The sequence below is a fragment of the Ascaphus truei genome, chromosome 20 (genome assembly GCF_040206685.1).
Source record: "Ascaphus truei isolate aAscTru1 chromosome 20, aAscTru1.hap1, whole genome shotgun sequence".
Taxonomy (NCBI): domain Eukaryota; kingdom Metazoa; phylum Chordata; class Amphibia; order Anura; family Ascaphidae; genus Ascaphus; species Ascaphus truei.
In genome coordinates, this window is record NC_134502.1 from 26,353,455 (window position 1) to 26,377,083 (window position 23,629).

The 23,629-nt window shown below is 52.0% G+C and overlaps 2 protein-coding genes across 7 annotated transcripts in view; one reads left to right on the top strand and one right to left on the bottom strand.

The window, feature by feature from the left end:
* The window catches only part of TSPAN16 (tetraspanin 16), an 18,527-nt gene extending 15,192 nt beyond the window's left edge, over window positions 1-3,335 (bottom strand). For 2 of the 3 annotated variants that reach the window (XM_075577549.1, XM_075577551.1), the window contains exon 1: window positions 3,133-3,334. In XM_075577549.1, the coding sequence (XP_075433664.1) occupies window positions 3,133-3,290 (158 nt within the window). In that variant the 5' untranslated portion in view covers window positions 3,291-3,334. Of the gene's footprint in view, window positions 1-3,132 lie in introns of all 3 variants that reach the window. The other variant, XM_075577550.1, reaches the window with a different exon arrangement.
* Window positions 3,326-23,629, top strand: part of DNASE2 (deoxyribonuclease 2, lysosomal) — a 20,414-nt gene continuing 110 nt past the window's right edge. Inside the window, exons 1-7 of one of the 4 annotated variants that reach the window (XR_012789335.1) lie at window positions 3,326-3,425; window positions 10,408-10,513; window positions 11,566-11,740; window positions 11,895-11,967; window positions 13,378-13,539; window positions 20,269-20,466; window positions 22,950-23,381. Coding sequence is in view for 3 of the 4 variants with exons in the window: in XM_075577545.1 (XP_075433660.1) it covers window positions 3,380-3,425; window positions 10,408-10,513; window positions 11,566-11,740; window positions 11,895-11,967; window positions 13,378-13,539; window positions 20,269-20,466; window positions 22,950-23,302 (1,113 nt within the window). In the remaining variant the exon portion in view is untranslated. Of the gene's footprint in view, window positions 3,426-3,482; window positions 3,502-4,457; window positions 4,598-10,407; window positions 10,514-11,565; window positions 11,741-11,894; window positions 11,968-13,377; window positions 13,540-20,268; window positions 20,467-22,949; window positions 23,422-23,629 lie in introns of those variants that run through there. The other 3 variants (XM_075577545.1, XM_075577548.1, XM_075577547.1) reach the window with 3 other exon arrangements.

The window sequence follows — 23,629 nt, forward strand, 5'->3', positions numbered from 1 at the left end:
GTTCACCCTCATTGGGCGAACCGCTCACGTGACCGGCCCTGCGCTCCGGAGAGCGCTGAAACTAAAAATTGTTTAAGACCTACGCTTCCGCGCGCTTGCGTAAGCGTGCGCGAGCCCCTGCTAAAGCCGCTCTCATTGCGGCTGCAGGGGCTCACTGCCGAGCAGCAGCGCGCCTCAGCGCCTAAGCGCCGACCATGCCCGAGGCCTTACAACAAGACAACGCTATAATTGGATTCATGGCTTAAAGAGATCCACCAAAAAAAAAAAAATATGTATATATATATATATATATATATATATAACACACACATATATACATACAGCTCAACCCCCTTATAACGCGGTGCTTGGGGTCCAAAGAATCACATTGCGCTATAAGCGGATCACATTAGAAATAATGTACAATTGTGTGCGTTGTACAATAACGTATTTAAGACGCCAATAATCGTGCTGTAAAATATTCATAAATACGTCAATTGGGAGCCCCGTTCGCATCGCGCTATAAGCGGATCCGCGTTGTAACGGGGTTGAGCTGTATATACCAAATGGAAATATTACTGTGTGCTCATTTGCATGTCTTAGACAGGTCTGCAACCCCGGCCTTTCACCATTATCACCCAGCACTTCCACTGCAGCAAGGGATTCTGGGAAATGACATGCAAATGAGCACACAGTGCCACCTTTTGCTTCAAAACCATATAACATGGTCCCCTATAGGCTTAAGCTTGCTGCATGGTCACAGCTTTGAGCACAGCCAGGGTTAAGGTGCATAGCCAGAAAACCCACCCACAGACAGCCGTTTCGACCTAAATGGGTCTCATCAGTGTGGGGTTGGTTATACTGGCTGTGCAAAAATGAAGCAGGGATAGGTTTCACCATACTTGGTTAAGTTATGGTGGGTACAAAAAGTGACAAAAACCCTCCACAGTAAAGCATGTACCAAATAGAAATATTACTGTGTGCTCATTTGCACGTCTTAGACAGGTCTGCACCCCCGTCTTTCACCATTATCACCCAGCACACAGTGCTTCCACTGCAGCAAGGGATTCTGGGAAATGACATGCAAATGATCACAGTGCCACCTTTTGCTTCAAAACCATTTAACATGGTCCCCTATTATTTGCATGTCCCATGGGTATGCAGCAGGTATATGGCAGTAACAGTCCCAGGGCGACATGAACGCCAAGCTCCCCAGGGAACGCCGAGAGCCCACCGCGTGCGATGCAGAGTAAGGCTGCGCTTATAGATGCGACGTCAGGCTGCGGTCGCCGACTTCTAGCGATTGCCACAAAGCCGCGCCTACTATAAGCGCACGCGACGGCGGCAATGCATTTGTTTTGACGCAACGGCGCGTTGCTGACGCCGGCACTATAAGCGCAGCCGGAGGCTAAGGCGGTACAGCCTTCGCCCGGGCCCGGGCACTCAGCGCCACCCTGGCCGAGGCCTGAGAGAGAGGAGGCACTATGGCGACAGAATAAAAACAAGTGTGAATAATACATTCAATTAGACCAGAAACGGTGTACTTGAACGTATTATTCACATTTGTTTCTATTCTGTCACCATAGTGCCTCCTCTCTCTCTCATGCATCTCAGGTTTTTTTTTAAAACTATTTTTGCACCAATACATTTATTAGATTTATACTATGTGGTGCGGTCTCTCCCAATATATATATATATATATATATATATATATATATATATATATATATATATATATATATACCATAATACTGAGTTACGTTATGTGAGTAAAAAAAGTGACAAAAACCCTCCACAGGAAAGCAAATATGCACATATAACTGTATGCTCATCTGCATGTCTTAGGCAGGTCTGCAACCCCGCCTTTCCCCATCATCACCCAGCATACAGCACTTCCACTGCAGCAAGGGATTCTGGGAAATGACATGCAAATGACCATGCAGCAAGCTTAAGCCTATAGGGAACCATGTTAAAAATGGTTTTTGAGGCAAAAAGTGACACTGTGTGCTCATTTGCATGTCATTTCCCAGAATACCTTGCTGCAGTGGAAGTGCTGTATGCTGGGTGATGATGGGGAAAGGCAGGGTTGCAGACCTGTCTAAGACATGCAGATGAGCATACAGTTGTATTTGCATATATATATATATATATATACATTGTATTTTGTATATTGTATTTACATATATATATAATATATATATATAAACTAATGCACTGCCGCCGCCGCCGCCGCCGCCGCCGCCGCCGTTGTGTGTGCTTACAGTAAGCGCAACGCGATGGCTTGGTCACGATCGCCGACGCGTCCGCACGCTCAAACTGAATTCTCAGCGCGACAGGCCTGTCACGTGAGCGGTTCGCCCAATGAGGGCGAACCAGCTCTGTGCCGTCACAGGCCCGCAACCTAGACACGCCCACGCACAGGGCGAAGGAGCCGTGGCCCCGGCCTTAGGCTGCGTCCACGCTGCCGCTGACCACGCATGGCGCGGTCAGCACAATCAATTTAAATCTGTCCGGCCATGCTCACGGGGCGCTTGGCGAGACAGATTAAATCGAGTTTGAGGCACGCTGACGGGTCACATGACCTCCTCAGCCAATCAGCTCGTGCTTACCGAAAAAGTTGCCGGACAGCCCAACGCTTGGAGAGTTGGTGACGTCACCGCTCTCAAGCATGAGCGCGGTCCGCAGCACGGGGGGGGGGGGGGGGGATAACGACACGCAGCCTGAGGCTTAGTCCATGGTGTGATCGCGCCCATAGACACGGGCGGAGGCAGGAGGGGGCGCGCGTTGCGCAACAAATCAGTTGAAACCGATTCCTCGGCGCGGGTCATGTGAGAACGCCCCCGCGGCCCGTCGACCATGGCCAGTGGCTTTCCCAGAGCCTCCGCGCCATGGCCCGGGCCTTACACAGGTCTGCAACCCTGCTGTTTGCCATTATTACCCAGCATGCAGTGCTTCCACTGCAGCAAGGGATTCTGGGCAATGACATGCAAATGAGTACACAAACATATATATATATATGTTTGTGTGCACAAACACACACACACACACACATATATATATATCTATCTATATGTGTGTGTGTGTTTGTATGTGTGAGTTAGGTGTGTATATTTGTATATATATAATGTCCCAGACTGTGTATAATTCCGGTACCGTGTATAAGAGCCAGTTAATGACGTATGTACGCGGTGTATACGTAAGAGGAGGTGGGAGGGTCGGTGGCCGGTCTCGGTTTCTCGGGTAGGAAGGAAACCGAATATAAAAAAAGGGCGGGAAACTGCGCGGCCCAACGGCCAAGCGCGTGGAGGCATCGTCGGCGCGCGAGCGCAGAGCACCAGCACACGGCTTGCGTGCCACCGAACGCGCATGCGCTGCGGCCGCTCGCTCACCTCTGGCGCGCATGCGCGGGAAGACAGTCCGGATAGGACGACGCCGCGCTTTGGGGGGTGAGTGGATAAAAACTGCGCATGCGCAGCGCGATCAGCGTCTGTGTGTGTATATAGAGACATGCAATTTATCTGTGTATATATATTTATTTATATAGACGCGGGCACATCGAGATGTATATGTGTTGCTCGTGTCCCAACCACCCCTTCCCTTGCATAAATATACACATGCACATTATATATATATATATAATATATATATATATATTATCACACGTGAATATTCTGACAGATATATGCATGCCCCTTCCTACGTGCTGTGAAAACCTCAGACCCTACTTGATCCTTGTTTTTGGCTAGTATTTAGGATATCCTTTATACCGATCTCAGGCATGTTTGAGTATATACACACAAATACCCGCACATATCCTCACACATACAACATACAACGTTGTGCGGGCCCAGCAGGGGTGGTAACTCCGTGTGTCATGATTTGAATGGATGTATACGCAGTGGGCGTGTCACTGCACACGCAGAAGGCATGTTAGAATTGCGTGCATGTCGCCCTGCGCACGCAGTAAGGCTGCGCTTACAGTGACAGACGTCGCGTCAAAACATGCATTGCCGCCGTCGCGTGCGCTTGTAGTAGACGCGACGGAGCGACAGCTTGGTCACGATCGCTGGAAGTCACCTCAATTTGATTTTTTCCAGCGACCGCTGCCTGACGTCACCGTCGCTATAAGGCTGAGTCCCCGCTGGCGCTGAGCGCGCTCGTGCTTGGAGCGCGCAGGGGCGGCACTGCGGGTAGTTGAGCGCGCTGGAAAGTATAATTTTTTTGGTTTACCTAAGCGCCGAGCGTGTGCGCACGAGCGCGCGCACAGCGTGAGTGGGGACTTACATATATCTATATATGTAAGTAAGCGCCGCGCGCTCAGCGCTAGCGGGGGCGTAGCCTTAAGCGCCCAGCAACGGCATCTGCCTGACGCGTTTCGCGGGCGTTTTTCATGCCTCTCAGCCGAGGACAGAAGAACTGACTGACAAGGGGAAGTTATTAACGGGAATGAGGAACTCAAGAGTGAGTCAAATCTCTGATGCTCGTGGTAAAGGCGTCGTCAGCCTGTCATATGACAAACCAAGTCATGTGACCCGCTGGTCACAAGGTTATTTAAGCTGAGAGCCTAGCTATTGGAGCCACAGAGATCTGCTGGGATCGGTGGCGAGCGAACACAAGGGTGAGTGCTTAGTCATTGCATTGTGCATTGTCTTGTTGTGCTCTGTGTTATTAATAGAACTGCAGGAGGCAGTGCAAGTGCAGGAGCAGGGAGAGATCAGGTGTTACAGGGCCCAGAATGCATTGCAAATGCAGGAGCAGGGAGAGATCAGGTGTTACAGGGCCCAGAATGCATTGCAAATGCAGGAGCAGGGAGAGATCAGGTGTTACAGGGCCCAGAATGCATTGCAAATGCAGGAGCAGGGAGAGATCAGGTGTTACAGGGCCCAGAATGCATTGCAAATGCAGGAGCAGGGAGAGATCAGGTGTTACAGGGCCCAGAATGCATTGCAAATGCAGGAGCAGGGAGAGGTCAGGGTTACAGGGCCCAGAATGCATTGCTAATGCAGGAGCAGGGAGAGATCAGGTGTTACAGGGCCCAGAATGCATTGCAAATGCAGGAGCAGGGAGAGATCAGGTGTTACAGGGCCCAGAATGCATTGCAAATGCAGGAGCAGGGAGAGATCAGGTGTTACAGGGCCCAGAATGCATTGCAAATGCAGGAGCAGGGAGAGATCAGGTGTTACAGGGCCCAGAATGCATTGCAAATGCAGGAGCAGGGAGAGGTCAGGGTTACAGGGCCCAGAATGCATTGCAAATGCAGGAGCAGGGAGAGATCAGGTGTTACAGGGCCCAGAATGCATTGCAAATGCAGGAGCAGGGAGAGATCAGGTGTTACAGGGCCCAGAATGCATTGCTAATGCAGGAGCAGGGAGAGATCAGGTGTTACAGGGCCCAGAATGCATTGCAAATGCAGGAGCAGGGAGAGATCAGGTGTTACAGGGCTCAGAATGCATTGCAAATGCGGGAGCAGGGAGAGATCAGGGTTACAGGGCCCAGAATGCATTGCAAATGCAGGAGCAGGGAGAGATCAGGTGTTACAGGGACCAGAATGCGTTGCAGGAGCAGGGAGAGAGCAGGTGTTACAGGGCCCAGAATGCATTGCAAATGCAGCAGCAGGGAGAGATCAGGGTTATGGGAGAGGGAGCGGCTCAGTGAGTAAAAGACACTGACTGGCACTGAGAGTTTGAAGCAGGGGAGCCTAAACAATTCCAGGTGTCGGCTCCTTGTGACCTTGGGCAAGTCCCTTTATCTCCCTGTGCCTCAGACACCAAAAACATAGATTGTAAGCTCCACGGGGCAGGGACTGTGCCTGCAAAATGTCTCTGTAAAGCGCTACATATAACTAGCAGCGCTATACAAGAACATGCTATTATTATTATTACAGGGCCCAGAATGCATTGCAAATACAATACAATGTGCAGGAGCAGGGAGAGATCAGGGTTACAGGGCCCAGAATGCATTGCAAATACGGGAGCAGGGAGAGATCAGGGTTACAGGGACCAGAATGCATTGCAGATACAGGAGCAGAGAGAGAGATCAGGGTTACAGGGCCCAGAATGCATTGCAAAGAGAGATAGATCAGGGTTACAGGGCCCAGAATGCATTGCAAATGCAGGAGCAGAGATATCAGGGTTACAGGGCCCAGAATGCATTGCAAATATAGAAGCAGAGAGAGAGATCAGGACTGCAGGGCCCAGAATGCATTGCAAATACAGAACCAGAGAGATCAGGGTTACAGGGCCCAGAATGCATTGCAAATACAGAATCAGGGAGAGATCAGGGTTACAGGGCCCAGAATGCATTGCAAATACAGAACCCGAGATTGCGAATAAAAGAACCAGACAGAAATCAGGACCCCAGGGTCCCAGAATGCATTGCAAGTACAGAATCAGAGCGAGAGAGACATGCTAGAACAAGAGGTGATGGGCTGAAATTGGCGTGGGGCAGGTAAAGGGGAAATGTGAGGTAGTACATATTCATCGGAAAGGCTGGTGGATACATTGAACAGCCTCCCAGCCAAGGTGGTAGGGGCTAATGCAAGGGAATTCAAGCATGCTTGGAAAAGACATAAGACTAAATCCTAAATCTGAACGATAGATGAGAATCTCATGGGGTCTGACGTTATACAGGAGATGGGAACCACAATGTCTGCTAGTTTTCCTATCTCCCGTCAAACACCAGCTTCCTATGTATTAATAACATCACCTCAGCATTAGTAAATTATAAGTGTTGCTGCGCATCCTTGTTACAACTTGTTACTTTCTTGGAAGTTCCTGTACTGACGTTGCAAACAAACTGTACCTATTTTCATGTTCCGACTGTTGGAGGTTCCGGAACATCCTCAGTGTAACAGTTTCTGGCATGTTCCAAATGTTGGAGCGTCTGGAACATCCTCAGTGTGACATTATCTGGCATGTTCTGAATGTTGAATATACTGGACACCTAACAAGCTCCTATTGAACCCCCAAAATAACCACAACATATATATAAGCATATGAGTGTCACAGAGGAGTGCTACTGAGCATGGCAATATATATTTAAAACCAGAGACAGAACATAAAACACAGACAAAGCTCAGTTTTAGCACATCTAGTGAAACTCATACACGGTACAGTGCCTAAATATATATGTATAAATATCTATTAAGTAAAATGGTCTTTTAGTTTGACATTTTTGGCCAAAATTGTTGTAAGCCCCTGAGCCAACTTCACGGCAGACCACAATTCAGGGGTCCCTAACGCTAATATAAATTGTTATTAACCTGTGTAATAACAGGAAGAATGATTTATAGTAAATCTGTCAATATTAGTTGCAAAGTTCTAAGTCTGATTGAAGCCTTTATTAACCTGTACATTACCAGGGAAAGCACTCTGTATTAGAGTTGTCACAACCATCCAGCAAGCAAACAAGTTCCCCTGTGTGGAAGATGCTATGGAGTGAGCCCTTAACCATTTAAATGTGGGAGGGGGTGAGCTTAAATTAAGTAGGAGGTTGCCAACCTCCAATCAGCCAGGACTAGCTGAAACACAATTGTGAAATATACTGGACACCTAACAAGCTCCTATTCTAATACAGAGTGCTTTTCCTGGTAATGTATAGGTTAATAAAGGCTTCAATCAGACTTAGAACTTTGCAACTAATATTGACAGATTTACTATAAATCATTCTTCCTGTTATTACACAGGTTATTAAGAATTTATATTAGCATTAGGGACCCCTGAATTGTGGTCTGCCGTGAAGTTGGCTCAGGGGCTTACAACAATTTTGGCCAAAAATGTCAAACTAAAAGACCATTTTACTTCATAGATATTTATACATATATATTTAGGCACTGTACCGTGTATGAGTTTCACTAGATGTGCTAAAACTGAGCTTTGTCTGTGTTTTATGTTCTGTCTCTGGTTTTAAATATATATTGCCATGCTCAGTAGCACTCCTCTGTGACACTCATATGCTTATATATATGTTGTGGTTATTTTGGGGGTTCAATAGGAGCTTGTTAGGTGTCCAGTATATTTCACAATTGTGTTTCAGCTAGTCCTGGCTGATTGGAGGTTGGCAACCTCCTACTTAATTTAAGCTCACACCCTCCCACATTTAAAGGGTTAAGGGCTCACTCCATAGCATCCTCCACACAGGGGAACTTGTTTGCTTGCTGGATGGTTGTGACAACTCTAATACAGAGTGCTTTTCCTGGTAATGTACAGGTTAATAAAGGCTTCAATCAGACTTAGAACTTTGCAACTAATATTGACAGATTTACTATAAATCATTCTTCCTGTTATTACACAGGTTATTAAGAATTTATATTAGCGTTAGGGACCCCTGAATTGTGGTCTGCCGTGAAGTTGGCTCAGGGGCTTACAACAATTTTGGCCAAAAATGTCAAACTAAAAGACCATTTTACTTAATAGATATTTATACATATATATTTAGGCACTGTACCGTGTATGAGTCTGACTGCATGTGCTAAAACTGAGCTTTGTCTGTGTTTTATGTTCTGTCTCTGGTTTTAAATGTTCTGAATATTGGAGGGTCTGGAACATCCTCAGTGTGACATTATCTGGCATGTTCTGAATGTTGGAGGGTCCGGAACATCCTCAGTGTGACATTATCTGGCATGTTCCGAATGTTGGAGGTTCCGGAACATCCTCAGTGTGACATTATCTGGCACGTTCCGAATGTTGGAGGGTCTGGAACATCCTCAGTGTAACATTATCTGGCATGTTCTGAATGTTGGAGGGTCCGGAACATCCTCAGTGTGACATTATCTGGCATGTTCCGAATGTTGGAGGGTCTGGAACATCCTCAGTGTAACATTATCTGGCACGTTCCGAATGATGTAAGGTCTGGAACATCCTCAGTGTGACATTATCTGGCACGTTCCGAATGATGTAAGGTCTGGAACATCCTCAGTGTGACATTATCTGGCACGTTCCGAATGATGTAAGGTCTGGAACATCCTCAGTGTGACATTATCTGGCACGTTCCGAATGATGTAAGGTCTGGAACATCCTCAGTGTAACATTATCTGGCATGTTCCGAATGTTGGAGGGTCCGGAACATCCTCAGTGTAACATTATCTGGCATGTTCCGAATGTTGGAGGGTCCGGAACATCCTCAGTGTAACATTATCTGGCATGTTCCGAATGTTGGAGGGTCCGGAACATCCTCAGTGTAACATTATCTGGCATGTTCCGAATGTTGGAGCGTCCGGAACATCCTCAGTGTAACATTATCTGGCATGTTCCGAATGTTGGAGCGTCCGGAACATCCTCAGTGTGACATTATCTGGCATGTTCCGAATGTTGGAGGGTCCGGAACATCCTCAGTGTGACATTATCTGGCATGTTCCGAATGTTGGAGGGTCTGGAACATCCTCAGTGTGACATTATCTGGCATGTTCCGAATGTTGGAGGGTCTGGAACATCCTCAGTGTAACATTATCTGGCATGTTCCGAATGTTGGAGCTTCCGGAACATCCTCAGTGTGACATTATCTGGCATGTTCCGAATGTTGGAGCTTCCGGAACATCCTCAGTGTGACATTATCTGGCATGTTCCGAATGTTGGAGCTTTCGGAACATCCTCAGTGTAACATTATCTGGCATGTTCCGAATGTTGTAGGGTCTGGAACATACTTGGTGTAACATTATCTGGCACGTTCCAAATGTTGTAGGGTCCGGAACATCCTCAGTGTAACATTATCTGGCATGTTCCGAATGTTGGAGCGTCCGGAACATCCTCAGTGTAACATTATCTGGCATGTTCCGAATGTTGGAGGGTCCGGAACATCCTCAGTGTAACATTATCTGGCATGTTCCGAATGTTGGAGCGTCCGGAACATCCTCAGTGTAACATTATCTGGCATGTTCCGAATGTTGGAGCGTCCGGAACATCCTCAGTGTGACATTATCTGGCATGTTCCGAATGTTGGAGGGTCCGGAACATCCTCAGTGTGACATTATCTGGCATGTTCCGAATGTTGGAGGGTCTGGAACATCCTCAGTGTGACATTATCTGGCATGTTCCGAATGTTGGAGGGTCTGGAACATCCTCAGTGTAACATTATCTGGCATGTTCCGAATGTTGGAGCTTCCGGAACATCCTCAGTGTGACATTATCTGGCATGTTCCGAATGTTGGAGCTTCCGGAACATCCTCAGTGTGACATTATCTGGCATGTTCCGAATGTTGGAGCTTTCGGAACATCCTCAGTGTAACATTATCTGGCATGTTCCGAATGTTGTAGGGTCTGGAACATACTTGGTGTAACATTATCTGGCACGTTCCAAATGTTGTAGGGTCTGGAACATACTTGGTGTAACTTTATCTTGCAGTATAATGTACCTTTTCACGTTTTTTGTTTTTTTAAATTCTTTATTCGAAAATCGACATTTTCTCATTACATTTATTTCCGTGCCCCGCAGGACCAGCCGATCAGATGGCGCTCTTTTGGGCGTTGGCGCACCTCCTCTTCCCCCTTGCCAGCGCGGCCATTTCTTGCTACAGTGACAGCGGCAAAGCGGTGGACTGGTACGTGCAATCGGGAATTATCCAATTTAAAAGGATCACGTTTGTGTAATGTAAAACAAGCAGAAAACCCGGAAAAACTGGGAGTGAACGATTTCAGAAGAGTTTACAGACAAGAGATAGAGTAAAGATTGTAAAAACCCTTTGGACGTGTAGTCACTTTGCCCCTACGTGGGACTGACCCTTTAACCCATTACACACGTCCCTGTCATTAGGTCACTTTGCCCCTACGTGGGACTGACCCTTTAACCCATTACACACGTCCCTGTCATTAGGTCACTTTGCCCCTACGTGGGACTGACCCTTTAACCCATTACTCACGTCCCTGTCATTAGGTCACTTTGCCCCTGCGTGGGACTGACCCTTTAACCCATTAAACACGTCCCTGTCATTAGGTCACTTTGCCCCTACGTGGGACTGATCCTTTAACCCATTACACACGTCCCTGTCATTAGGTCACTTTGCCCCTACGTGGGACTGACCCTTTAACCCATTACACACGTCCCTGTCATTAGGTCACTTTGCCCCTACGTGGGACTGATCCTTTAACCCATTACACACGTCCCTGTCATTAGGTCACTTTGCCCCTACGTGAGACTGACCCTTTAACCCATTAAACATGTCCCTGTCATTAGGTCACTTTGCTCCTACGTGGGACTGATCCTTTAACCCATTACACACGTCCCTGTCATTAGGTCACTTTGCCCCTACGTGGGACTGACCCTTTAACCCATTACACACGTCCCTGTCATTAGGTCACTTTGCCCCTACGTGGGACTGACCCTTTAACCCATTACACACGTCCCTGTCATTAGGTCACTTTGCCCCTACGTGGGACTGACCCTTTAACCCATTAAACACGTCCCTGTCATTAGGTCACTTTGCCCCTACGTGGGACTGACCCTTTAACCCATTACACACGTCCCTGTCATTAGGTCACTTTGCCCCTACGTGGGACTGTCCCTTTAACCCGTTACACACGTCCCTGTCATTAGGTCACTTTGCCCCTACGTGGGACTGACCCTTTAACCCATTACACACGTCCCTGTCCCTAGGTTTATAGTGTACAAGTTGCCAAAGCCGGAGCACAGCGGCCCCGAGGACGGTATGCGCTACATGTACCAAGATGGAGGAAGCGGTGGATGGGTGCAAGGGACCTCGCTCATGAACAGCACAGACAGCGCCGTGGGACACACCGTGAGCCAGCTCTACGGGGCCACCAGGGAACAGGTGACATTTTTAGGGCATATAGGGGGAGGGGTAATGTTTGGTGGTCCTGAATATGTAACCTCTATGGACATTTTTTTACTCCTGGTATCTGGCAGCCATTTTGTATTCCCAGTATTTGATATTTCAAGAGCCACACCCTCTCTTCTCTTTGCAGGACAGGGCCTATGTCCTGTACAACGACCAGCCGCCTTGTCCAGCTGCCAATGCAATCCGCGGCCACACGAAGGGTGGGTAACATGGCAGCCGCCCTGCCACTAGGGAGGGGGAGGGTGAATGTCGGCCATATTTGAAAGGGTTGGGGGAGGGGCGTGGCTGTCACACGTATCCAGCTGCCAACGCGATCCGCGGCAACACAAACGTTGTATAACATGGTGGCTCCACTGTGCCGCGGGGGGTGAAAATCAGTCGTATTTGAACCAGGGGAGGGTGACTATCACACGTGTCCAATTGCCAACGCGATCCACGGCCGCACACAAAAGGTGTAACATGGCGGCTCTGACGTGCCGCGCTGGTGGGGTGAATATCAGCCGTATTTGAACGGGGGGGGGAAAGGGGCGGAATGGCTATCATACGTGTCCAGCTACCAGCGCGTTCCGCGTCCACAGGAAGGGTGCGTAACATGGCGGTTTCGCCATGCCGCGCACGGGGGTGTGAATATTGGCCGTCCATGTTATGCACCCTTCCTGTGGACGCGGAACGTGTTGGCAGCTGGCCACGTGATAGCCATCACCCCCTTTCCAATACAGCTATCACGTGTCCAGCTTGCCAATGCGTTCCGCAGCCGCCGTGGATTTCCCATGTTGCCCGAGCCTAGGGCGGCAACATTTTGGGGGCTGTAAAAATGTCCGCCCCCCTTCCCCCCCCCCCCCCCTCTTCCCCCTCCCCCCCCCATATACAGATGCTGCGCGCTCGGGCCGGACGGCGCTTACATGGGGCGGCTGCCTCCCTCCTCCTCTTCCTTCCCGGGTGGCGGCGTCAAATGAGGTCATGACGTCACGTTACCATGGCAACGCCACGTCTGAGACGTGCGAGTCGGAAGGAGGAGGAGGGCGGCATACGCGGGACTGTCCCTTTAACCCATTACACACGCCCCTGTCATTAGGTCACTTTGCCCCTACGTGGGACTGACCCTTTAACCCATTACACATGTCCCTGTCTTTAGGTCACTTTGCCCCTACGTGGGACTGACCCTTTAACCCATTAAACACGTCCCTGTCATTAGGTCACTTTGACCCTACGTGGGACTGACCCTTTAACCCATTACACACGTCCCTGTCATTAGGTCACTTTGCCCCTACGTGGGACTGACCCTTTAACCCATTAAACACGTCCCTGTCATTAGGTCACTTTGACCCTACGTGGGACTGACCCTTTAACCCATTACACACGTCCCTGTCATTAGGTCACTTTGCCCCTACGTGGGACTGACCCTTTAACCCATTAAACACGTCCCTGTCATTAGGTCACTTTGACCCTACGTGGGACTGACCCTTTAACCCATTACACACGTCCCTGTCATTAGGTCACTTTGCCCCTACGTGGGACTGACCCTTTAACCCATTACACACGTCCCTGTCATTAGGTCACTTTGCCCCTACGTGGGACTGACCCTTTAACCCATTGGTCTCTCTCCCCAGGGGTGGTTCTCCTGGATAAGACGCAGGGGTTCTGGTTGGTACACAGTACCCCTCACTTCCCACCTCCCGCTGCACAGAAATACGATTGGCCTAACAGTGCATTTCACAACGGCCAGTCTTTCCTGTGTGTCACCTACCCATACCCGCAGCTCCAAGACATCGGTAAGGAGTGTGGGGTCAGTACTGGAAAAGCAGGGAGCTGCAGGGCAGGATGGAGGTGCAGTGATAGAGCTGTGTGTGTGTGGTCAGTACAGGAATAGCAGAGAGGTGCAGTGATAGAGCTGTGTGTGTGTGGTCAGTACTGGAAAAGCAGGGAGCTGCAGAGACAGAGCTGTGTGTGTGTGGGGGGAGGGGGTCAATACAGGAAAAGCAGGGAGCTGCAGTGACAGAGCTGTGTGTGTGTGGGGGGAGGGGGTCAATACAGGAAAAGCAGGGAGCTGCAGTGACAGAGCTGTGTGTGTGTGTGTGGGGGGGTCAGTACAGGAATAGCAGAGAGGTGCAGTGACAGAGCTGTGTGTGTTGGGGTCAGTACAGGAATAGTAGAGAAGTGCAGGGCAGGATGGAGGTGCAGTGACAGCTGTGTGTGTGTGTGTGTGTGTGGGGGGGGGTCAGTACAGGAATAGCAGAGAGGTGCAGGGCAGGATTGAGGTGCAGTGACAGAACTGTGTGTTTGTGGGGGGGGTCAGTACAGGAATAGCAGAGAGGTGCAGGGCAGGATGGAGGTGCAGTGACAGAGCTGTGTGTGTGTAGAGGGGAGGGCAGTACAGGAATAGCAGAGAGGTGCAGGGCAGGATGGAGGTGCAGTGACAGAGCTGTGTGTGTGTGTGTGTGGGGGGGGTCAGTACAGGAATAGCAGAGAGGTGCAGGGCAGGATGGAGGTGCAGTGGAAGCTGTGTGTGTGGGGTCAGTACAGGAATAGCAGAGAGGTGCTGGGCAGGATGGAGGTGCAGTGACAGAGCTGTGTGTGTGGGGGGGGTCAGTACAGGAATAGCAGAGAGGTGCAGGGCAGGATTGAGGTGTAGTGACAGAGCTGTGTGTGTGGGGGTCAGTACAGGAATAGTAGAGAGGTGCAGGGCAGGATGGAGGTGCGGTGACAGAGCTGTGTGTGTGTGGGGGGTGCAGTACTGGAATAGTAGAGAGGTGCAGGGCAGGATGGAGGTGCAGTGACAGAGCTGTGTGTGTGTGGGGGGAGGGGGTCAATACAGGAAAAGCAGGGAGCTGCAGTGACAGAGCTGTGTGTGTTGGGGTCAGTACAGGAATAGTAGAGAAGTGCAGGGCAGGATGGAGGTGCAGTGACAGCTGTGTGTGTGTGTGGGGGGGGGGGGGTCAGTACAGGAATAGCAGAGAGGTGCAGGGCAGGATTGAGGTGCAGTGACAGAACTGTGTGTTTGTGGGGGGGGGGGTCAGTACAGGAATAGCAGAGAGGTGCAGGGCAGGATGGAGGTGCAGTGACAGAGCTGTGTGTGTGTAGAGGGGAGGGCAGTACAGGAATAGCAGAGAGGTGCAGGGCAGGATGGAGGTGCAGTGGAAGCTGTGTGTGTGTGGGGTCAGTACAGGAATAGCAGAGAGGTGCAGGGCAGGATGGAGGTGCAGTGACAGAGCTGTGTGTGTGTGTGGGGGGGGGGGTCAGTACAGGAATAGCAGAGAGGTGCAGGGCAGGATGGAGGTGCAGTGGAAGCTGTGTGTGTGGGGTCAGTACAGGAATAGTAGAGAGGTGCAGGGCAGGATGGAGGTGCGGTGACAGAGCTGTGTGTGTGTGGGGGGTGCAGTACTGGAATAGTAGAGAGGTGCAGGGCAGGATGGAGGTGCAGTGACAGAGCTGTGTGTGTGTGTGTGTGGGGGGGGGCAGTACAGGAATAGTAGAGAGGTGCAGGGCAGGATGGAGGTGCAGTGACAGAGCTGTGTGTGTGTGTGGGGGGTCAGTACAGGAATAGCAGAGAGGTGCAGGGCAGGATGGAGGTGCGGTGACAGAGCTGTGTGTGTGTGTGTCAGTACAGGAATAGTAGAGAGGTGCAGGGTAGGATAGAGGTGCAGTGACAGAGCTGTGTGTGTGTGGGGGGGGGGGTCAGTACAGGAATAGCAGAGAGGTGCAGGGCAGGATGGAGGTGCAGTGACAGAGCTGTGTGTGTGTGTGTGGGGGGGTCAGTACAGGAATAGCAGAGAGGTGCAGGATGTGGGGTGCAGTGACAGAGCTGTGTGTGTGTGTGTGTGTGGGGGGGGTCAGTACAGGAATAGCAGAGAGGTGCAGGGCAGGATGGAGGTGCGGTGATAGAGCTGTGTGTGTGTGTGTGTCAGTACAGGAATAGCAGAGCAGAGCGGTGCAGGGCAGGATGAGGGGTGCAGTGACAGAGCTGTGTGTGTGTGTAGAGGGGGGGGGGCAGTACAGGAATAGCAGAGATGTGCAGGGCAGGATGGAGGTGGGTGTGGGGGGTTAGTACAGGAACAGCAGAGAGGTGCAGGGCAGGATGGAGGTGCAGTGACAGAGCTGTGTGTGTGGGGGTCAGTACAGGAATAGTAGAGAGGTGCAGTGCAGGATGGAGGTGCAGTGACAGAGCTGTGTGTGTGGGGGGGTCAGTACAGGAATAGTAGAGAGGTGCAGGGCAGGATGGAGGTGCAGTGACAGAGCTGTGTGTGTGTGGGGGGAGGGGGTCAATACAGGAAAAGCAGGGAGCTGCAGTGACAGAGCTGTGTGTGTGTGTGTGGGGGGGTCAGTACAGGAATAGCAGAGAGGTGCAGTGACAGAGCTGTGTGTGTTGGGGTCAGTACAGGAATAGTAGAGAAGTGCAGGGCAGGATGGAGGTGCAGTGACAGCTGTGTGTGTGTGTGTGTGTGTGTGGGGGGGGGGTCAGTACAGGAATAGCAGAGAGGTGCAGGGCAGGATTGAGGTGCAGTGACAGAACTGTGTGTTTGTGGGGGGGGTCAGTACAGGAATAGCAGAGAGGTGCAGGGCAGGATGGAGGTGCAGTGACAGAGCTGTGTGTGTGTAGAGGGGAGGGCAGTACAGGAATAGCAGAGAGGTGCAGGGCAGGATGGAGGTGCAGTGACAGAGCTGTGTGTGTGTGTGTGGGGGGGGGGGGTCAGTACAGGAATAGCAGAGAGGTGCAGGGCAGGATGGAGGTGCAGTGGAAGCTGTGTGTGTGGGGTCAGTACAGGAATAGCAGAGAGGTGCTGGGCAGGATGGAGGTGCAGCGACAGAGCTGTGTGTGTGGGGGGGGTCAGTACAGGAATAGCAGAGAGGTGCAGGGCAGGATTGAGGTGTAGTGACAGAGCTGTGTGTGTGGGGGTCAGTACAGGAATAGTAGAGAGGTGCAGGGCAGGATGGAGGTGCGGTGACAGAGCTGTGTGTGTGTGGGGGGTGCAGTACTGGAATAGTAGAGAGGTGCAGGGCAGGATGGAGGTGCAGTGACAGAGCTGTGTGTGTGTGGGGGGAGGGGGTCAATACAGGAAAAGCAGGGAGCTGCAGTGACAGAGCTGTGTGTGTTGGGGTCAGTACAGGAATAGTAGAGAAGTGCAGGGCAGGATGGAGGTGCAGTGACAGCTGTGTGTGTGTGTGGGGGGGGGGGGGGGTCAGTACAGGAATAGCAGAGAGGTGCAGGGCAGGATTGAGGTGCAGTGACAGAACTGTGTGTTTGTGGGGGGGGGGTCAGTACAGGAATAGCAGAGAGGTGCAGGGCAGGATGGAGGTGCAGTGACAGAGCTGTGTGTGTGTAGAGGGGAGGGCAGTACAGGAATAGCAGAGAGGTGCAGGGCAGGATGGAGGTGCAGTGACAGAGCTGTGTGTGTGTGTGTGGGGGGGGGGGGGTCAGTACAGGAATAGCAGAGAGGTGCAGGGCAGGATGGAGGTGCAGTGGAAGCTGTGTGTGTGGGGTCAGTACAGGAATAGCAGAGAGGTGCTGGGCAGGATGGAGGTGCAGCGACAGAGCTGTGTGTGTGGGGGGGGTCAGTACAGGAATAGCAGAGAGGTGCAGGGCAGGATTGAGGTGTAGTGACAGAGCTGTGTGTGTGGGGGTCAGTACAGGAATAGTAGAGAGGTGCAGGGCAGGATGGAGGTGCGGTGACAGAGCTGTGTGTGTGTGGGGGGTGCAGTACTGGAATAGTAGAGAGGTGCAGGGCAGGATGGAGGTGCAGTGACAGAGCTGTGTGTGTGTGGGGGGAGGGGGTCAATACAGGAAAAGCAGGGAGCTGCAGTGACAGAGCTGTGTGTGTTGGGGTCAGTACAGGAATAGTAGAGAAGTGCAGGGCAGGATGGAGGTGCAGTGACAGCTGTGTGTGTGTGTGGGGGGGGGGGGGGTCAGTACAGGAATAGCAGAGAGGTGCAGGGCAGGATTGAGGTGCAGTGACAGAACTGTGTGTTTGTGGGGGGGGGGTCAGTACAGGAATAGCAGAGAGGTGCAGGGCAGGATGGAGGTGCAGTGACAGAGCTGTGTGTGTGTAGAGGGGAGGGCAGTACAGGAATAGCAGAGAGGTGCAGGGCAGGATGGAGGTGCAGTGGAAGCTGTGTGTGTGTGGGGTCAGTACAGGAATAGCAGAGAGGTGCAGGGCAGGATGGAGGTGCAGTGACAGAGCTGTGTGTGTGTGTGGGGGGGGGGTCAGTACAGGAATAGCAGAGAGGTGCAGGGCAGGATGGAGGTGCAGTGGAAGCTGTGTGTGTGGGGTCAGTACAGGAATAGTAGAGAGGTGCAGGGCAGGATGGAGGTGCGGTGACAGAGCTGTGTGTGTGTGGGGGGTGCAGTACTGGAATAGTAGAGAGGTGCAGGGCAGGATGGAGGTGCAGTGACAGAGCTGTGTGTGTGTGTGTGGGGGGGGGCAGTACAGGAATAGTAGAGAGGTGCAGGGCAGGATGGAGGTGCAGTGACAGAGCTGTGTGTGTGTGTGGGGGGTCAGTACAGGAATAGCAGAGAGGTGCAGGGCAGGATGGAGGTGCGGTGACAGAGCTGTGTGTGTGTGTGTCAGTACAGGAATAGTAGAGAGGTGCAGGGTAGGATAGAGGTGCAGTGACAGAGCTGTGTGTGTGTGGGGGGGGGGGGTCAGTACAGGAATAGCAGAGAGGTGCAGGGCAGGATGGAGGTGCAGTGACAGAGCTGTGTGTGTGTGTGTGGGGGGGTCAGTACAGGAATAGCAGAGAGGTGCAGGATGTGGGGTGCAGTGACAGAGCTGTGTGTGTGTGTGTGTGGGGGGGGGTCAGTACAGGAATAGCAGAGAGGTGCAGGGCAGGATGGAGGTGCGGTGATAGAGCTGTGTGTGTGTGTGTGTCAGTACAGGAATAGCAGAGCAGAGCGGTGCAGGGCAGGATGAGGGGTGCAGTGACAGAGCTGTGTGTGTGTGTAGAGGGGGGGGGGGCAGTACAGGAATAGCAGAGATGTGCAGGGCAGGATGGAGGTGGGTGTGGGGGGTTAGTACAGGAACAGCAGAGAGGTGCAGGGCAGGATGGAGGTGTAGTGACAGAGCTGTGTGTGTGGGGGTCAGTACAGGAATAGTAGAGAGGTGCAGTGCAGGATGGAGGTGCAGTGACAGAGCTGTGTGTGTGGGGGGGTCAGTACAGGAATAGCAGAGAGGTGCAGGGCAGGATGGAGGTGCAGTGACAGAGCTGTGTGTGTGGGGGTCAGTACAGGAATAGTAGAGAGGTGCAGTGCAGGATGGAGGTGCAGTGACAGAGCTGTGTGTGTGTGTGGGGGGGGGTCAGTACAGGAATGGCAGAGAGGTGCAGGGCAGGATGGAGGTGCAGTGACAGAGCTGTGTGGGGGGGGGTCAGTACAGGTATAGTAGATAGGTGCAGTGCAGGATGGAGGTGTAGTGACAGAGCTGTGTGTGTGGGGGGGGGGCAGTACAGGAATAGCAGAGAGGTACAGGGCAGGATGGAGGTGCGGTGACAGAGCTGTGTGTGTGTGTGTCAGTACAGGAATAGTAAAGAGGTGCAGGGTAGGATAGAGGGGCAGTGACAGAGCTGTGTGTGTGTGTGGGGGGGTCAGTACAGGAATAGCAGAGAGGTGCAGGGCAGGATGTGGGGTTCAGTGACAGAGCTGTGTGTGTGGGGGGGTCAGTACAGGAATAGCAGAGAGGTGCAGGGCAGGATGGAGGTACGGTGATAGAGCTGTGTGTGTGTGTGTGTGTGTGTGTCAGTACAGGAATAGCAGTGCGGTGCAGGGCAGGATGAGGGGTGCAGTGACAGAGCTGTGTGTGTGTGGGGGGGGGGGGGGTCAGTACAGGAATAGTAGAGAGGTGCAGGGCAGGATGGAGGTGCAGTGACAGAGCTGTGTGTGTGGGGGGGGGGGTGATCAGTACAGGAATAGCAGAGAGGTGCAGGGCAGGATGGAGGTGCAGTGACAGCTGTGTGTGTATGTGTGGGGGGGGGGGCAGTACAGAAATAGCAGAGTGGTGCAGGGCAGGATGGAGGTGCAGTGACAGAGCTGTGTGTGTGTGGGGGGGGGGTGATCAGTACAGGAATAGCAGAGAGGTGCAGGGCAGGATGGAGGTGCAGTGACAGAGCTGTGTGTGTGGGGGGGGGGGGGTCAGTACAGGAATAGCAGAGAGGTGCAGGGCAGGATGAGGGGTGCAGTGACAGAGCTGTGTGTGTGTGGGGGGGGGGGTCAGTACAGGAATAGCAGAGATGTGCAGGGCAGGATGGAGGTGCAGTGACAGAGCTGTGTGTGTGTGGGGGGGGGTCAGTACAGGAATAGCAGAGAGGTGCAGGGCAGGATGGAGGTGCAGTGATAGAGCTGTGTGTGTGTGTGTGTGTCAGTACAGGAATAGCAGAGAGGTGCAGGGCAGGATGAAGGGTGCAGTGACAGAGCTATGTGTGTGTGGGGGGAGAGGGGGGTCAGTACAGGAATAGCAGAGAGGTGCAGGGCAGGATGAGGGGTCACTAGCAGTAACACAGCCCTCTCTCCCCAGGGACGCAGCTCCTGTATAACACCATCTCAGCGTATGACTCCTCCATTCCCGAAACCTTTGCCGCTGACCTCCCTGACCTGCAGGCCGCGGCCAAAAATGGTCACGTGACCTCGCCGCCCTGGAACCGGCAAGTTACCCTGACCTCGGCCGGCGGCAAAAACTTCACCAGCTTCGCCAAGGACGGGAGGTTTGGAGACGGTGAGGCAATAAGGCACTCAGGAGCCGGGTTACTGCAATAACATGTTACAGGGACAATAAGGCACTCATGAGGCGGGTTACTGCAATAACATGTTACAGGGACAATAAGGCACTCATGAGGCGGGTTACTGCGATAACATGTTACAGGGGCAATAAGGCACTCATGAGGCGGGTTACTGCAATAACATGTTACAGGGGCAATAAGGCACTCATGAGGCGGGTTACTGCGATAACATGTTACAGGGGCAATAAGGCACTCAGGAGGCGGGTTACTGCGATAACATGTTACAGGACAATAAGGCACTCAGGAGGCGGGTTACTGCGATAACATGTTACAGGGGCAATAAGGCACTCAGGAGGCGGGTTACTGCAATAACATGTTACAGGGGCAATAAGGCACTCAGGAGGCGGGTTACTGCGATAACATGTTACAGGGGCAATAAGGCACTCAGGAGGCGGGTTACTGCGATAACATGTTACAGGGGCAATAAGGCACTCAGGAGGCAGGTTACTGCGATAACATGTTACAGGGGCAATAAGGCACTCAGGAGTCGGGTTACTGCAATAACATGTTACAGGGGCAATAAGGCACTCAGGAGTCGGGTTACTGCAATAACATGTTACAGGGGCAATAAGGCACTCAGGAGGCGGGTTACTGCAATAACATGTTACAGGGGCAATAAGGCACTCAGGAGGCGGGTTACTGCGATAACATATTACAGGGGTAATAAGGCATTCAGGAGGCGGGTTACTGCGATAACATGTTACAGGGGCAATAAGGCACTCAGGAGGCAGGTTACTGCAATAACATGTTACAGGGGCAATAAGGCACTCAGGAGGCGGGTTACTGTAATAACATGTTACAGGGACAATAAGGCACTCAGGAGGCGGGTTACTGCAGTAACATGTTACAGAGGCAATAAGGCACTCAGGAGGCGGGTTACTGCAATAACATGTTACAGGGGTAATAAGGCACTCAGGAGGCGGGTTACTGCAATAACATGTTACAGGGGTAATAAGGCACTCAGAAGGCGGGTTACTGCAATAACATGTTACAGGGCAATAAGGCACTCAGGAGGCGGGTTACTGCAATAACATGTTACAGGGACAATAAGGCACTCAGGAGGCGGGTTACTGCAATAACATGTTACAGGGACAATAAGGCACTCAGGAGGCGGGTTACTGCAATAACATGTTACAGGGGTAATAAGGCACTCAGGAGGCGGGTTACTGCAATAACATGTTACAGGGCAATAAGGCACTCAGGAGGCGGGTTACTGCAATAACATGTTACAGGGGCAATAAGGCACATCAGGAGGCGGGTTACTGCAATAACATGTTACAGGGCAATAAGGCACTCAGGAGGCGGGTTACTGCAATAACATGTTACAGGGGTAATAAGGCACTCAGGAGGCGGGTTACTGCAATAACATGTTACAGGGACAATAAGGCACTCAGGAGGCGGGTTACTGTGATAACATGTTACAGGGGCAATAAGGCACTCAGGAGGCGGGTTACTGTGATAACATGTTACAGGGACAATAAGGCACTCAGGAGGCGGGTTACTGCGATAACATGTTACAGGGATAAGGCACTCAGGAGGCGGGTTACTGCAATAACATGTTACAGGGGCAATAAGGCACTCAGGAGGCGGGTTACTGCAGTAACATGTTACAGGGGCAATAAGGCACTCAGGAGGCGGGTTACTGCAATAACATGTTACAGTGTCAATAAGGCACTCAGGAGGCGGGTTACTGCGATAACATGTTACAGGGGCAATAAGGCACTCAGGAGGCGGGTTACTGCAATAACATGTTACAGGGGCAATAAGGCACTCAGGAGGCGGGTTACTGCGATAACATGTTACAGGGGCAATAAGGCACTCAGGAGGCGGGTTACTGCGATAACATGTTACAGGGGCAATAAGGCACTCAGGAGCCGGGTTACTGCGATAACATGTTACAGGGGCAATAAGGCACTCAGGAGGCGGGTTACTGCAGTAACATGTTACAGGGACAATAAGGCACTCAGGAGGCGGGTTACTGCGATAACATGTTACAGGGGCAATAAGGCACTCAGGAGGCGGGTTACTGCGATAACATGTTACAGGGGCAATAAGGCACTCAGGAGGCGGGTTACTGCGATAACATGTTACAGGGGCAATAAGGCACTCAGGAGGCGGGTTACTGCAATAACATGTTACAGGGGCAATAAGGCACTCAGGAGGCGGGTTACTGCAATAACATGTTACAGGGGCAATAAGGCACTCAGGAGCCGGGTTACTGCAATAACATGTTACAGGGGTAATAAGGCACTCAGGAGGCGGGTAACTGCAATAACATGTTACAGGGGCAATAAGGCACTCAGGAGGCGGGTAACTGCAATAACATGTTACAGGGGCAATAAGGCACTCAGGAGGCGGGTTACTGCAATAACATGTTACAGGGGCAATAAGGCACTCCCCCTTCCTCTCCCCCCCTCAGATCTGTACTCCGGCTGGGTGTCCCAGGTTTTGAAGTCGGACCTCTTCGTGCAGTTCTGGTTGAACTCGGTGGGGGTCCTGCAGTCGAACTGCTCCCTGCCGTACCACACGTATGACATGCAGCGCGTGGCCTTCTCCCCGACCCTCGCCTTCTCCTCCCACGTCGACCACTCCAAGTGGTGCGCGTCGGGCCCGGGAGCCCCCGGCTGGGCCTGCGTGGGGGACATGAACCGGAACCGGGAGGAGGAGCAGCGAGGGGGGGGGACGGTGTGCTCCCACGACCCCCAGGTGTGGAAATCCTTCAGCTCCCTGGTGTCTGCGTACAGCCAGTGCCTGGGACAGGGCCGGGAGTAGCGGGGGGCGCGAGGCGCGATGGCGGTGCAGTGACAGAGCTGTGTGTGTGTGTGGGGGGCAGTATAGGAATAGCAGAGAGGTGCAGGGCAGGATGGAGGTGCAGTGACAGAGCTGTGTGTGTGTGTGGGGGGAGGGGGGGCAGTACAGGAATAGCAGAGAGGTGCAGGGCAGGATTGAGGTGCAGTGACAGAGCTGTGTGTGTGGGGGGGGGGGCAGTACAGGAATAGCAGAGAGGTGCAGGGCAGGATGGAGGTGCAGTGACAGAGCTGTGTGTGTGTGTGTAATGGGGGGGGGGGGATCAGTACAGGAATAGCAGAGGTGCAGGAC